The sequence below is a fragment of the Mustela lutreola genome, chromosome 3 (assembly GCF_030435805.1).
Source record: "Mustela lutreola isolate mMusLut2 chromosome 3, mMusLut2.pri, whole genome shotgun sequence".
NCBI classification, from domain to species: domain Eukaryota; kingdom Metazoa; phylum Chordata; class Mammalia; order Carnivora; family Mustelidae; genus Mustela; species Mustela lutreola.
Genome location: NC_081292.1, coordinates 142,667,917 through 142,682,263, shown reverse-complemented (window position 1 = coordinate 142,682,263; position 14,347 = coordinate 142,667,917). Strand labels below are relative to the sequence as shown.

Sequence of the window (14,347 nt, the reverse complement as noted above, 5' to 3'; positions counted from 1 at the left end):
CATCCATCGGTGGACATCTGGGTTATTCCCAGCTTGGGGGCTGATACAAATAAAACTACTATGAATATACATGTAAAACATATAATAGATGACTATACCATAGGGAAAATAATTGCAAAATAGCAACAATATAGTGTGTATACCGAAGGACCCATACTCTTCTCACTTTTCCACAGAAGCTGGTCTGGCCAAAGTTACCTGTGAGTTCGTTATGGCTGAATCCAGGTAACCTGTGTTGGTGCTCATGTTACATTCCCTCCGTAGTCTTCGACTCCTGCAGCCCCCTCTACCCTCAGCTTCTGTCAGTTTATTGTCTCACTCTCCTGCAGCTAGTATGAACTCATTCCTTGTCTTCATGCTAGCACCTGTATGTGTGGGTGTTCTTTTTTACTGTCAATAATTCTCTTCTTTCATGTTTCAAACTTCTTGTCACTGATTGTTGTTTTCTTTTTCTTTTTCCCAGTCTGTGCTTGATGTTCATTGATAGCTGACTTTGAGATAAGATTTTAAAAATTCTTGCACCCTCCATGTCTATGGACCCTTATTTCTATGGTGTTGAAAATTTAAAAAAAAAAAAAAAATAGAAAGCTGGCAATGTGACCACTGTTACCTTTGTTTTCTGAGAAAGCAGAAAGAAAATAGTGTTCTCTGGGGTTTCATTTTCAACTTGTTTTTCTTATGAGGCAACTTTCTCGAAACCATTTCATCTTCGTCATGGATTTAACAGACGTGTCTGCTAGAACTCCCAAGTTTGAATCTGCAGCGCAGCTCTGCAGACCCTCAGGCTTTATGATAGTTCTGTTTTTATCTGTCATTAAGATGTGTGTTGTTGAAAATTCACAACCAAGTATGGTTTCTTTGTTCATGTGTTTATTTTTTATTTTTTTTAAAGATTTTATTTATTTATTTGTCATAGAGAGAGAAGCAAAAGCAAGCACAGGCAGACAGAGTGGCAGGCAGAGGCAGAGGGAGAAGCAGGCTCCCTGCCAAGCAAGGAGCCCGATGTGGGACTCGATCCCAGGACGCTGGGATCATGCCCCAAGCCGAAGGCAGCCGCTTAACCAACTGAGCCACCCAGGCGTCCTTGTTCATGTGTTTATTTTTAACCCTCACTGTTCATGTCAATATATGTTTAATCTACCCCCATTTTAACTATTTGCAAGAAATGATTTCTGTTCCTGTTTTTATCCTACTGCTTGATAAAAAAATCATGTTAACCTCTGACTTCCAGCCAGTTCAGCCATACCTTTTGAACTTAGGCCAGTTTGTTGTTTGATGGAATTATCTAATGGGAGTATCTCTTCAGTGTGTTTGCCTCTTTTTTTGACCAAGAAAAGTTTTGGACATAACTATTGGGTAGCATGTTTTACCCACTTTTTCCTATCATATGCATTTTACCTTTCAAGATGATTCTGAAACCATCCTCGAGGAAAGCTACAAGCAATTTCTGCATTTCTTGTTTGGTTTTGGTTTGGATTGTTTTGCTTTTAGCCAAGTCTGCTGTCTTTAGCTGCAAAAAATTCTGGCAACTTTCCTTCAAAATGTGCATAATTGGATGTTGTTGTAAGAGTCACATTTCTGTATAGTTATAGCTCAGGATTTTCCCAGGCAAGATATAAAAAGGTTTGGGCTCATTTGTATCTCCACAATGATAAAACATGTATCTGAAATAGACATACGGACACATCTTATGCTTCTTAGATCTACCGTTGTGTGTACCAGTAAATAATTGTCTGTGGCCTGAGTGTGCCAACATCTTCACCGTCAAGTTCATTGTGGAAAGTTTAAAGAGTGACATTAGGTACCATAGTCTTCAGTGATTCCTGACGTGTTTTTTTTTTTTAATTAAAAAAAATTTTTTTTATTAAAAGGTTTTATTTATTTATTTGACAGACAGATCACAAGTAGGCAGAGAGGGGGATAGTGGGAAGCAGGTTCCCTGCTAAGCAGGGACCCCGATGTGGGGCTCCATCCCAGGACCCTGAGATCACGACCCGAGCCGAAGGCAGAGGCCCCAACCCACTGAGCCACCCAGGCGCCCCAGATTCCTGACGTTTTGATGGATGAATTTTTACTGACTTGGACAAAGTGTATGCACTGCTTGTGCACAGATGGGTCTAAATTTCTACCAGGTGAAATCTTGGAAGCTATTTCAGTCAGGGAGCTCATTCAGTCAAGGTCATTAGAGGATGAACGCAGCAACAGATAGTCATTCATACAGGAGATGCATTGTCATTTTAAGATGGAAAGAGGAAAAATACATCTATCATTAAAAAAAAAAAACCTTAATTTTGATTGCTTTTGTTATGGAGACACTCATTAAAACAGAAAATGGAGCTATTTATAATCTCATGTTTGTAAACAAAACATTTTATTTATCACATTTTAAGCAATTCCAGTAGGAAGTTGCACTAGTTTGTGGAAGCCAGTAGATTTTTTACAGCCAAAAGGGGGAAAATAAAAGCTTCTATGGATTCATCAAGAAATCACACTTCCTGGAGTGAACACTCAGGCGGAAGAGTGCCAGCTGTATGCGCTGGTGACGATAGCATAATCAGTTCTCGCCAAAGACATTGCTCACTGTTTCTGCACTGCAGGGTTGATTCTGGGGATTCCCATATAACGTCAAAGTACCAAATGTGCAGTATTTTTACTGACATGTAAAAATTTTTATGAGCTACTGGTTTTCAGGAAGAAACTTGACGTTGGCCAAGATGGAAAGCCAGAAGTCGACTGCATATTCATGTGATAAGTTCTTTTAAAAAAATCAAATCTCAGAAATTTTAAAATTTTAAATGAATTTTTTAAATCCCAAAAATCTTTCAGGAAAATGTATGCTCTGAATAGAAGCTCTCTCTGTCCCATGGCTGCCCTTTCATTCTCAGGCAGTACTGGATATCACTAAGGATGAGTATATTTCCTGAGAAGCACAAACAGCAGTGGGGAAACACAGGCTTTGGATCTCTATTTCTACTTCCTGTGTGTGACTTCAAGGCAGTTGTCATGGGGCACCAATCTAGAAGAGGTTCTGAAACATCAACAGAAATAAGAAGTGGAGAAAATTGAGCTTACCTAGATTTCCCAGATGAAATGTAAGACACTCAATTAAATTTGAATTTCAGAAAAATGACAAATAATTTTAAAATATAAATATGTTCTGTTTCTTGTATTGGGACATAATTATACTAAAAATTATTCATTCTGTATCTGAAATTCAAATTTAAGTGGGTGTCCTGTTTTGTATTTGCAAAATCTGGCAACTCTAGACTTACCACACTCTTAATACAAAGGATGCTGTTTAGGACTGGTAGATGCACTATAATAAGGTGCTGAGAGAGTGGATTAGTAAGGTGCTCATGACTAACCACAGACAGTTTAACTCTCTTCTAAAGAAGGTGGTACTAATTAAATGCAGGCTTAGTTTTTGTTGGCATTATTCATGGTATGTATATGTACAGTCACTTAGTTTGGATGTAGGCTTGCATTTTCACTGAGTAGGATATGCAGAGCTGGGCCATGGCCGAGTTGCTTGAGGGAACACAGGAGTAGCTAAGGGTTGCCAATGCCTGGTCTTCCTGTATATTCCCCTATCCTGCTCTCAGCCTTTCTGCTAAGTAAACAGTGAACTAATATAGCCAGAGAAGGTCTGAAGTGGCCCCCAGTTGTCAGCTTGCCTGGGGCAGTCACACATCTCTGGTGGACCTGATTGAAAATAAGGTGGGTAGGAGTAGTCAGTGGACTAGGTTCCAGTTCTGGCTCCTTCTTCTGACTGAGAGATTGGGGGAAAGTTACTCAATACCTCCAGGCTCAGTTTTCCCATCCACAGGATAATAGTACCTACCTTAAAAGAGTATTGTGAGGATTAAATGAATTAATTTATGTAAAGCAAGTGTTGGCTTCTAATAAGAGTACAATAAATGGCAGATGCTCTTTTTACTGTTATTTTCCAAAACAATGTGTGCCAGATTGTATTGAATTGTTTGCCTATGGTGTTATTGTTTGCCTTATTTGAATGTACCCATCTTGAGGAGAGTATCATGGTGACATACAGTAGGCACTGGATGAATGCTAAGGTGAAGACTGTTACCATTTACTGTCACTCCCCCATTGGTTCCTGAACAATCACACTTGCAGACCTGGTCCCTTACGCCAAAACTTTCCAACTGAAGTGTTGGTCCTTCAGCCTGAGGAACTGATTCCCTCAGCCTTTGAGGTGGCCTAAGCATTAGCAGGTGGTTGGGGAACATTGATCTGTTTATCTCAGCCATTTTCTTTCTTTCTTTTTTTTTTTTTAATTTTTATTTATTTTTTAAATTTCTTTTCAGTGTTCCAGGATTCATTGCTTATGCACCACACCCAGTGCTTCATGCAATAAGTGCCCTCCATAATACCCACCACCAGGCTCACCTAACCTCCTGCCCTCCTCCCCTCCAAAACCCTCAGTTTGTTTCTCAGAGTCCACAGTCTCTCATGGTTCGTCTCTCCCTCCAATTTTCCCCAACTCCCTTCTCCTCTCCATCTCCCCATGTCCTCTGTGTTATTCCTTATGCTCCACAAATAAGCGAAAGCATATGATAATTAACTCTCTCTGCTTGACTTATTTCACTCAGCATAATCTCCTCCGGTCCCGTCCATGTTGATACAAAAGTTGGGTATTCATCCTTTCTGATGGAGGCATAATATTCCATATTATGTATGGACCACATCTTCCTTATCCATTCGTTCGTTGAAGGGCATCTTGGTTCTTTCCACAGTTTGGTGACTGTGGCCATTGCTGCTATGAACATTGGGGTACATATGGCCCTTCTTTTCACTTCATCTGTATCTTTGGGGTAAATACCAAGTAGTGAAATTGCAGGGTCATAGGGAAGCTCTATTTTTAATTTCTTAAGGAATCTCCACACTGTTTTCCAAAGTGGCTGTACCAACTTGCATTCCCACCAACAATGTAAGCTGGTATCTCAATGTGGTTTTGATTTGAATCTCCCTGATGGCTCATGATGATGAACATTTTTTCATGTGTCTGTTAGCCATTTGTATGTCTTCTTTGGAGAAGTGTCTGTTCATCTCAGCCATTTTCTATGAGTGCCATGACTTTTAAAAAGGTTGGAAGTCTCTGTTAGGCTGTAGTGTAAAATGTTCAGTGGTTACAGAGTTATATATATATATATATATATATATATATATATATAGTTTGGTACAACTTGTGAGAAGTAAAACAGGTTTCAGATTTTTGCTAGCTAGCCTGCTAGATAAAGATTGGAAAATATGCAGTAGATTGAGGCTGTTTGAGGAGGTTACAATTGTGGGTGAGTTTTCCCCCTAATATTTTTCCCAATGCATTTCTGTAATTAAGGGAGGAAATAAGTATTATTTTTAAAACTTTTTTATTTTTAGTGTTACTTTTGAAATGTTAATTTACATGTACCTTCACGTAAGTTGTTATAAAAAGTACAGTTGTTATATCATAAACAATAGAGCGGCCTAGGGTGAGGGTTAAATAAAAGTGTTCATTTAATCTATGAAGAAAAATGTGTTTCTCAAGGAAAAATAAAAAATGTTGTCCATTCAGGAGAAACTAACTGTTGAAATTTAGACACTGATACAAAGAGAATTTTTGAATTCAGAGACTAAAAAAAAAAATCAACATATTTAAAATGGACTAAAAAATCATTTCAAAATTCATTATAGAATGGATTAAAGTCCATAAAAATGGACTAAAAAATCATTTCAAAATTCATTATAAAATGAATTTAATGAGTTAAGGATTCACTCAATACTACTGTGTTTGTTGAGTGACTATGTGAATAACCAAGCACCAATTGTGTGCCAGGCCTCTGCTAAGCAACCATAGTGTCAGATATGTGGTCCCTATTCCAAAACTGCCCATGGTCTGGGAGAAGAGTCAAGTTTATTTTTCTTACCAAAGCATTTTGTGTTTTTTGTTTATTTGTACTACTTGGATTATAAAGACAGGATTACTAATTTGTCTTAAACACCTGCTTCCTGAATTTGTTCAGGAAATGAGCATATTTCCAACTCTTCCAGGAAATGTTGATAACCACCTTTTTATCTCTTTCTTGGATTAAACTCATTAAATTTACTTCCATTTGAATGTCTAGAGTGTTCTCCTTTCCATTTAGTATTCTTGGCCCACCCAGAAATGTAGTGTCACTTTTTGCACATTTACATTGCTTTTCAAAGATAATTTCTATTGGTGTGGCATTTTTTCCCCCAAAAAGTTTATTGGTGTCTGAAGATCTCAGATTTTTTACTGTAGATAATATATTAATACGAGAAGGAATCAATATTGTAAACAAGTGGTCATGCCACATGAGTAACAAACCATAATTACAAACACATATAGAAAAATTACTATTATAATCAAATAAAAGCATAATAAAATGATCTGACACCTTCCATGATTTACATATCTGTACTTGGACAGCAGTGTAATTAGGGACAAATGGTTCATATGATGTTCAAGTAAATGACTATAATTAGGATTACTTTCATGCAGTTAAGCCATATTTTTAGTCATTCTGTGTACCCTTTCATCATCTTCACACGCCCACTGACACTTGCAGATGGGAAAAGACAAAGGTCTGGAATCTTACTCATAGAGCTGGTGGGCCCTGTCATCCATCTTTCCCTGCCTTAGCCCTGAGAGTCCCTATGTCCTCTTGGTGTGTCCCCTCAGCTCTCAACCTCCCTTCTCCCAACGACAGTGTCTTTTCACTCAGAACTACATTCTTCTCTACTCTACCATCCTGGAGTGGTGGAATGAGGCAGCAGACACTTGAGAGCCAAAAGAATGAAGAATGCCTAGTTACATGGGGAGGGAGACAAATGGTGAGTGAGGAAGGAAGTGGACTGTGAATTATATAAATTTTCTGTGCCTCCCTGATATCTGGGAGAGCACCTGCAGAAAGGTCAAATGAGAGGTTGTCTAAGTTAAGTGCATGTATAACTTATTGTCCAAACTGGGATACTTTCGAGAGTGAATGGGGGAGTATTAACAATTTCACTGGGACCATAGGTATGAACCATGATTGTCTCAGGGAAAACTGGACTTAGTGCCACACTATTTCTAAGTGGGCAATGGAGAGAGAAGAAGAGAGTTATAGTTATTGTCACACCTGAATGAACATGAAATATGGAGCTCTAGGGCTCTGTCCTAATTAGTCTCTATACCTTTTGTCCCTTTCTCTTCCAGTTCATTCCCTGTGAGAAGACAGATTTTCCAAATTATTGCTATAGTTTTTTCAGGGTTTTTAAAATCTCCACTGGTCCCCCATGGTTAGCAGAATAAAGTCTGTACCCTTACCAGCTGGCTTTCCAGCCCTGCCCCATAGGGTTCCAATCTTATTTCTCAGTTTTCCTCTTTGAGAAACCATTGGAGCTTCAAACCATTGAAACTACTGACAACTATTGACCTGTAATTTGTTACTCCATGTCTTTGCTCATGCTTTATCACCCTGTTGCCTGGAAACCTACCTTATGTTTTTACTTATACAATTTCTGTCCACTTTCCATGACCCAGTTCAATTTTCAGCTAAAATGCTGTGGAAAGCTGAGAACTGGAAGAAAAACATTCTCTGTGAAGCCTTCTCTACTCGCTCTTGTCTTGTCCAGCTCTCCATCCCCAGGAGTTTGTATATAGATATCTATGTACCTTTATATGGACCCACAAGACTGCTTTCATCCTTGCATTAGCATCATTTAGACAGAGGTCTTAGATCCCCTTATAGATCAGAAGTTGCTTTAGGGCATAATCAAAGTATCATTCTTCCTGTAATTCTCAAAAGCTTTGTACTTGGTCCACACACAGTGGACTTGTTGAATAAAAGAGGTTAGAGACTGAAATTCAGAATTCTAATAATGTTCTTTATCTTTGCTTGGGTGAAGAAAAGCTCTGAGACAAAGGTAATTCCTATTTTGCTTGCTCAGAGACTTGGGACTGGTGTGGGTGTGAGCATTTAATTCTTGCTGGCCCTGAGGAGTGGCTCCCTATTCCTTATAGGAGGACTAGAAGAGGTGGACCAGATTCTGGCATTTAGGAAGGCTGTTATGACCTCTCAAACTAGATCTATTTGTTAATCGTAGACAGTCACAGTATTCTGTTACTAAATGGACTATACATGACTGTCACAAGGCCTCTCTCTGATACAGGCATCAGTCTGCCACTGGCCCTTTGGGAACTCTGTAGGCATCTTATTGCCTGGATAGTCATAATCACTGGATGCAGTCATTCAAACTTACCTGAAATTATATGCAAGGGTGGCTTTCTTTTTATGAAACCAGCACTCTAGATAACAGCCTACCTGGTTTGGACTATTAATTCTGATCACTTTGGAAACCAAAATGACTAACACTATAAAGAAAGACTGTCAAATTGAATCTTCACCCCTGACTAATCTCTGCCATATGTCCTTGGCACAAATTGTGTTGCTGCCTGGGGCACTTCATCCTCTGCAGTGAGGCATGCTGGAAATTTGTATTGGTGAGGACTGCTCTTGCCATTTTACACTCTGAAAGGGTACCAGAACCTAGTTCCAAAAAGAATGAAATTCAAGGCATCAATTTTCCCTAGTATTCATGGGGTTGGAACTATAGATATAAGGTGTCTTAGATTTGGTGGGTATGACACAATTTTAGCTGACAGGACCCTATAGTACATAATCTTTAGTTTATAAGCCATAGCTATACCATATAGAAAACATTATTGCAACCAAATTCCTGAGTGTACTTTGACTTAGCCCTAGATCTGGAAGCCCCAGTCCTATTTGGTCAAGGTATTTAGATTCTAAGATGCAAAGTACCTGATTTATTTTTATTTATTATTTACTTGTTGGCTCTCTACATAATTTCTCTAGACTTTTCTAAAGATGGACAGAATCAGAGAGATAATTTAGCCTCATGGCTCCCTTTTGGATAGGAGGAAGCCAAAAGTAGAAAGGCTAAGTAACTGCTTGAGGTAGTACAGCTTGTTAGTGGTAATGCTTAATGTAAGTGACATGATAACACTTCTATCACATTCTTTTGGTCACAGAGTCAGTCTGGAGCTATTAGGAGGGCAAATAAGTCCCAATTCTTGATAGAGATAATGGCAAAGTATGTGTGGTCATCTTTAACATACCATACTTATACAGTAGAAATTTTGCTTCATAACATTTCAGGCTCCTTAAAAATATTTTAATTGAAAAAAATTTCGGCTATTCTTTCTTCATTTTTTTTCTTTTCTATTTTCTCTCTTTTTTCTTTCTGAAACTTCAATTACATGCAGGTTAAACTCTTAATATTTTTCCACAGTTCAGTGAATCTCCATTTATTATTTTTTATCCTTTTTTCTCTCCGTGCTTTAATTGGGATAGTTTCTACAGCCTGCCTTAAGATTCACCGTTTTGTTTTTCTGCAGTGCCCAATATACTCTTAAGCCCATTCAGTGAATTTTTTTCCTCCTTTCATATTTATAATGGTTGTTTCAAAGTCCTTGTTTGTTATTTTCACCATGTCTGGGTCATCTCTGGGTCTGTTTCTCTTGATGTTTTCTGCTTATGAGTTACTTTTTTGGTTTGTTTCTTTGCGTGTAGTGATTTCTGATTGTATGTTGGAGATTATGAGCTCTGATACTGAAAGTCTCAGATTTGTTACTTTATTTAAAGCCTTTTATTAAAGCTTATTTTTGAGCCTTGTTGGTCTAGATCTTGGGCTAGAATGGCTTTTTTTGGAGTCTCAGTTGAATGTCCAGGCTGATCAGTGAGATCTGTCTACCCTAGCTGGCCAGAGCTGCTATCTCTCAGTACTGTGTAACCTCCAATATCCCCATTTGGCTTCTACTACCTAGGAACTATTGTCTACCAGGCCTCTCCATGAGTATTGACCTGCACATTTGCAGTTAATGACTCAAGAAGACCCCTATGCTGAATTTTGGAGCTCTTTCTATGAACAGCTCCCTTCTCTTTGGTTTACTGCACTGCAGATTCCAGTCATATCAGCATCCATCAATTCTGATTGTTGCCCCACCAGCCCCATGAGACTGCCATGCTCTAACTGGGTTCTCTTTCTTTGCCTGTATTCCAGAAAGTGACCCATGCAAAACCCCAGAGTTATTTTTTGGATTACCATTTGTATTCCCCTTCTTTCTGGTATCATAGTCATGTGTTACCATTATCCCAATACCTGAAAACCGTTGCTTCATGTCTTTTTTTTTAACATTAAACATTATGTTGTTTACTGTGGGAAGGTTAGTCTGGCACCAGTTACTCTTCTTTTTATATTGAGACAGTTTTTTTTTTAAACAAATAAGACATTTATTTTATTTTTAAAAGTATAAATTGTCATTCTTTATCATGAAATGACTCATCTATAGCATCAAATATAGAGATGATTTTGCTAGTGAACTAAAGACACCTATAGAGTGGGGCGCCTGGGTGGCTCAGTCAGTTAAGCATCTGCCTTTGGCCCAGGTCACAATCCCCGGCTTCCAGAATCGAGCCCTGCATCAGGCTTTCTGCTCAGCTGGGAGTCTTCTTCTCCCTCTGCCTTTCACCCTGTTCATGCTCTCTCTCTCAAATAAATAAATAAATAAATGAATAAAATAAAGACACCTACAGGGCTTTCTTTGTTGTCTTAAAACCCGTTAGTTTGGGGCACCTGGGTGGCTCAGTGGGTTAAAGCCTCTGCCTTCAGCTCCGGTCATGATCCTGGGGTCCTGGGATCAAGCCCCATATCAGGCTCTCTGCTCAGTGAGGAGCCTGCTTCCCCTTCTCTCTCTGCCTGCCTCTCTGCCTACTTGTGATCTCTGTCTGTCAAACAAATAAATAAAATCTTTAAAAAACAAAAACAAAGACAAAAAACCCTGTTAGTTTTAGGTCAAAATGGTACGTATCTACCTTGACATGCTAAGTTCTTTGTTCTGTCTTGAGTTCTTTGCTGAAACCCCTGGAATTCTGTTATCTAGTCTTCCTTATGAGAACTGACCACTTAAGCCTTCAGAATCTCATCACCGATGTAGAGACCTGTCTTCATACCAGTTTTTTAATTCCTATCTACTATATATCAATTAAAGTAAAATATAGGCCCACTTCCCCTAATTTAAATATACTTATATCCATTACAAGTATTGTGGGGCAGGAGATATTAGGTACCACAACAGCCTGAGTTTCTCCATGCAAGAATAATAAATGCCCTTGTAGTTGTTGGTGCTATATTGTGTATTCTAGTTTAGAACAATTTTGAATTTGGGCCTAATTCAGTGGACTTCTCTGAGAGCATCTTGCTTGAAAATGATATCTGTTCTCTTTGTTTCTGAGATATAGCTTGAGAACTGCCTTATTTCCATTTCCCATGTAGTTTTTACCTTCAGAAAAGGCTGAGTAATATTACATTTGTGAATATTTAGGTTTCCTTAATTGGTCATGAAAATTAGCAGGGGCTCATATGAAGAAAAATATAAATGGATCCTCTAAGAAATCTTCGTGTGTACATAGGCTGTTATTGAAGTGGTTCTTTGTGTTTTCTTTCACTGAGAACACCAGCAGTCTGAGGACTTATTTTTACTCTGATCTGCTAAGTGTGGTAGAAAACAGCAAAAGCTTTGTGAAACAGATAGTTTCTTATCCAAAAAGTGATCTTATTACCTTTAAAATAGTATTAACTTTTAATAATAATCCACTCACATGTACAAATACAAAAAGCACAAAAGTATATTTATTCTTCAGCAATGTTCATTGGGCAGCTACTCTATACTAGATACTGTTCAAGGTACTGGAGCTATAGCAGTAATCCAAACAGAAAAAAAACCCTGCCTTCCTGGAGCTTACATTCTAGTGGAGACAATCACCCAAATAAATAATTTTTGTTACTATAAATACTATGTTAGGAAGTGTCCAGTGCTATAGAAAAAAAAGAATCTTGGGTCAGGTATTATAGAAAAAAAAGAAAGTGGGTCAGGAACTGCCAAGAGAGCTGAGTTAAGGTGGGCAGCCAGGGCCGACTCACTGAGAAGAGAATTGGTACTCAGGCTGGCAGTAGGTGAGAGGTGAGTCACACCAGGATCTGGGGACAGAGCAACCTGGCAGAAGGAATAGCCATTGCAAAAGCTCTGAGGTGGCCCATGGCCTTCAGGGTGCAGGAAAAACACACACCTGTGGGTTTGGAGAAGAGATTTAAGGGGAGTAGTTGAAGAGGAGGTTTCAAAGGAAAGAGGTATCAAGCTTGGGGGCCAGACTATTCACTATTGTAGTACCATACCCACTTCTCTTTTAAAGCCAGAGATTTCCAAACAGCTGACCCAGCAAGGGGAGGTGTTTTCAAAACTCCCTGCTAAATAAAATATTTTAAAAGTGGGGAGGCAACGCCTGAGCGGCCCAGTTGGTTAGGCATCTGCCTTCCACTCAGGTTAGGATCCTGGGATTGAGCCCCTTCCTTGGGCTCCCTGATTGTTAGGGAGCTTCCTTCTCCCAGTCCTCCCTACTTATGCTCTCTGTCTCTTTCTCTCTGCCTCTCAAATAAATAAATAAATAAATAAATAAATCTTAAAAAAAATCTTTAAAAAAACCCTCCCTGCTAAATCTTTAAAAACAAAACAAAACAAAACCTCCCTGCTAAAAATGTGCTTCTCTCCATTGCTTCTCCTGGGCTTTGTATCCTGTGCCTCAGGCCGGTTGGGAGCGATGAAAGATTGAGAATCATTCTTCTTAGGTAAACTAAAGTCCTCCTAGCCTCTGACCCCATCCTCCATATTCTTCCTTTCTTTCTGCTTCAAGGGTGTCCTTCTAGTTGCCCAGAAATAGAGAGCACTAAGATAGGAAGTTTATCAGAAGGCTCTGATTCAAGAGATTCCTATTTTCTAATCCTCATGACCCAAAGCCCCGAGAGCTCTCCAAATATTTAATTATACCAGTGGCAGTTTTCTGAACAGAGTTGTCTCAAATTTGAGTATAGCATTAGGTATGTGGAGTGATTTTTGAGAGCCCTGCTTATTATGGTGACAATTACATAGAAGAAAAAAAGTCATCAGTTCAAACTTACCTGGAAAGTATTTTAAAGAAGCATTAGTTATCTGAGTCATGGTAGAAGCCATTTAAAAAATTTAAGTAGCCAAAAGAAATTATTTTTAACTTAATGCTGGTAGAGCAGGTGTATTGCTTAGGGAAAATTATGAAAACTTTATGTGCTTTTTGGGGTCCAGTAGGCAATTTGGCTGGGGTCCTGGACCTCCGGCTGGGGGTGTGTTGTAGAGAGACTTGGGCCCAGCATGAAGATCCTGTACTGAGTTTAGATGCTCAGGTACCATCAGAGAAAATGTTTTAAAAGGGTCTGTTACAAGTGGACAAGCCTGTACTTTGATTTTATATTTTCATTTTAATTGTAATAAGACAAATGGCAGCACACTGAGCCTCATCTAAAAGGTTTCTCTCTTTCCCTTCTCACTAACAGCAGCAGGGTGGGCATTATTCAGATGTTAGCGGGGCTGTCTCTGCCCTCTGCCTGAAGGCAGGCTCTTTCAACTGTCTGAATAGTCCCGGGCCCCAGACCTGGCATCTCACACCATGGGACAGATGACAGCGTGGTTGTCTGTGAAAGCGAGGTGGCGGTATTCTGACCCCTCCTCTTTCTCTGCTAGGGCCAAAATGGTAGTCCAGAGAGACCTGCAGGCACAACTCTCTTCTTTGGGACACCAAGGGGGCAGTTTTCACTTTATTCTTTCATAAAGACATAAAAGCAAGCAGGCCTGATTTCTAGCCAGGGAAGCACGAAGGCCAGGAATATGCAGACTTCACGTGCTCTGCTCCCTGACGGCGGATGTGCGGGCCATATTTTGGAAGGGTCACAGAGGTCTTGGTGTGCCTTGTGACAGTCAGTCTTAGCTGTGAGGATAAAAAGCTGTAGTTGCTCCTGGGTCTCAGGATCCATCAAGGGGATTTGTTTGAGAGTCACCCTGAACACGCGCTGAATCAGGAGCCTAGAGAGGATTTCGGCCATTGATTGAGTCAAGGGGTGTGTGCGTGTGTGTGTGTGTGTGTGTGTGTGTTTAAAGAAAAAGACATTTTCACAGGTACTTGTTAAAGATGGTAAGCAGACTCTATACAGGACAATAGGATTTTACAGTTGGAGTGAGAGATTAGGTTCTACTCTGAGTATAGCTCAGGATACAAGAAGCGGGGCAGGGGGTGGTCAGGGGGTAGAACATAACTAAGAGGAAACATCAGGTGTAAGGGGGGGATTGGGCCGAACTGACCTAACAGGATTCTTGCTGAAGACAAGGTTGATCAGATATCACCTGGGGGATGTGGCAGGATGAGAAACCAGAGCCTATGTCAAAGTGGTCAGATATGGAGGG

At 39.5% G+C, this 14,347-nt stretch overlaps 1 protein-coding gene across 8 annotated transcripts in view; it reads left to right on the top strand.

Moving 5' to 3' along the window:
- Positions 1-14,347, top strand: part of RAPGEF4 (Rap guanine nucleotide exchange factor 4) — a 301,768-nt gene that overhangs the window by 32,224 nt on the left and 255,197 nt on the right. The window contains exon 2 of one of the 8 annotated variants that reach the window (XM_059167021.1): positions 177-225. The exons of the other annotated variants lie outside the window; for them this stretch is intronic. Within the exon in view, the coding sequence (XP_059023004.1) occupies positions 212-225 (14 nt within the window). The 5' untranslated portion in view covers positions 177-211. The remainder of the gene's footprint in view (positions 1-176; positions 226-14,347) is intronic. 8 annotated transcript variants of the gene reach the window in all.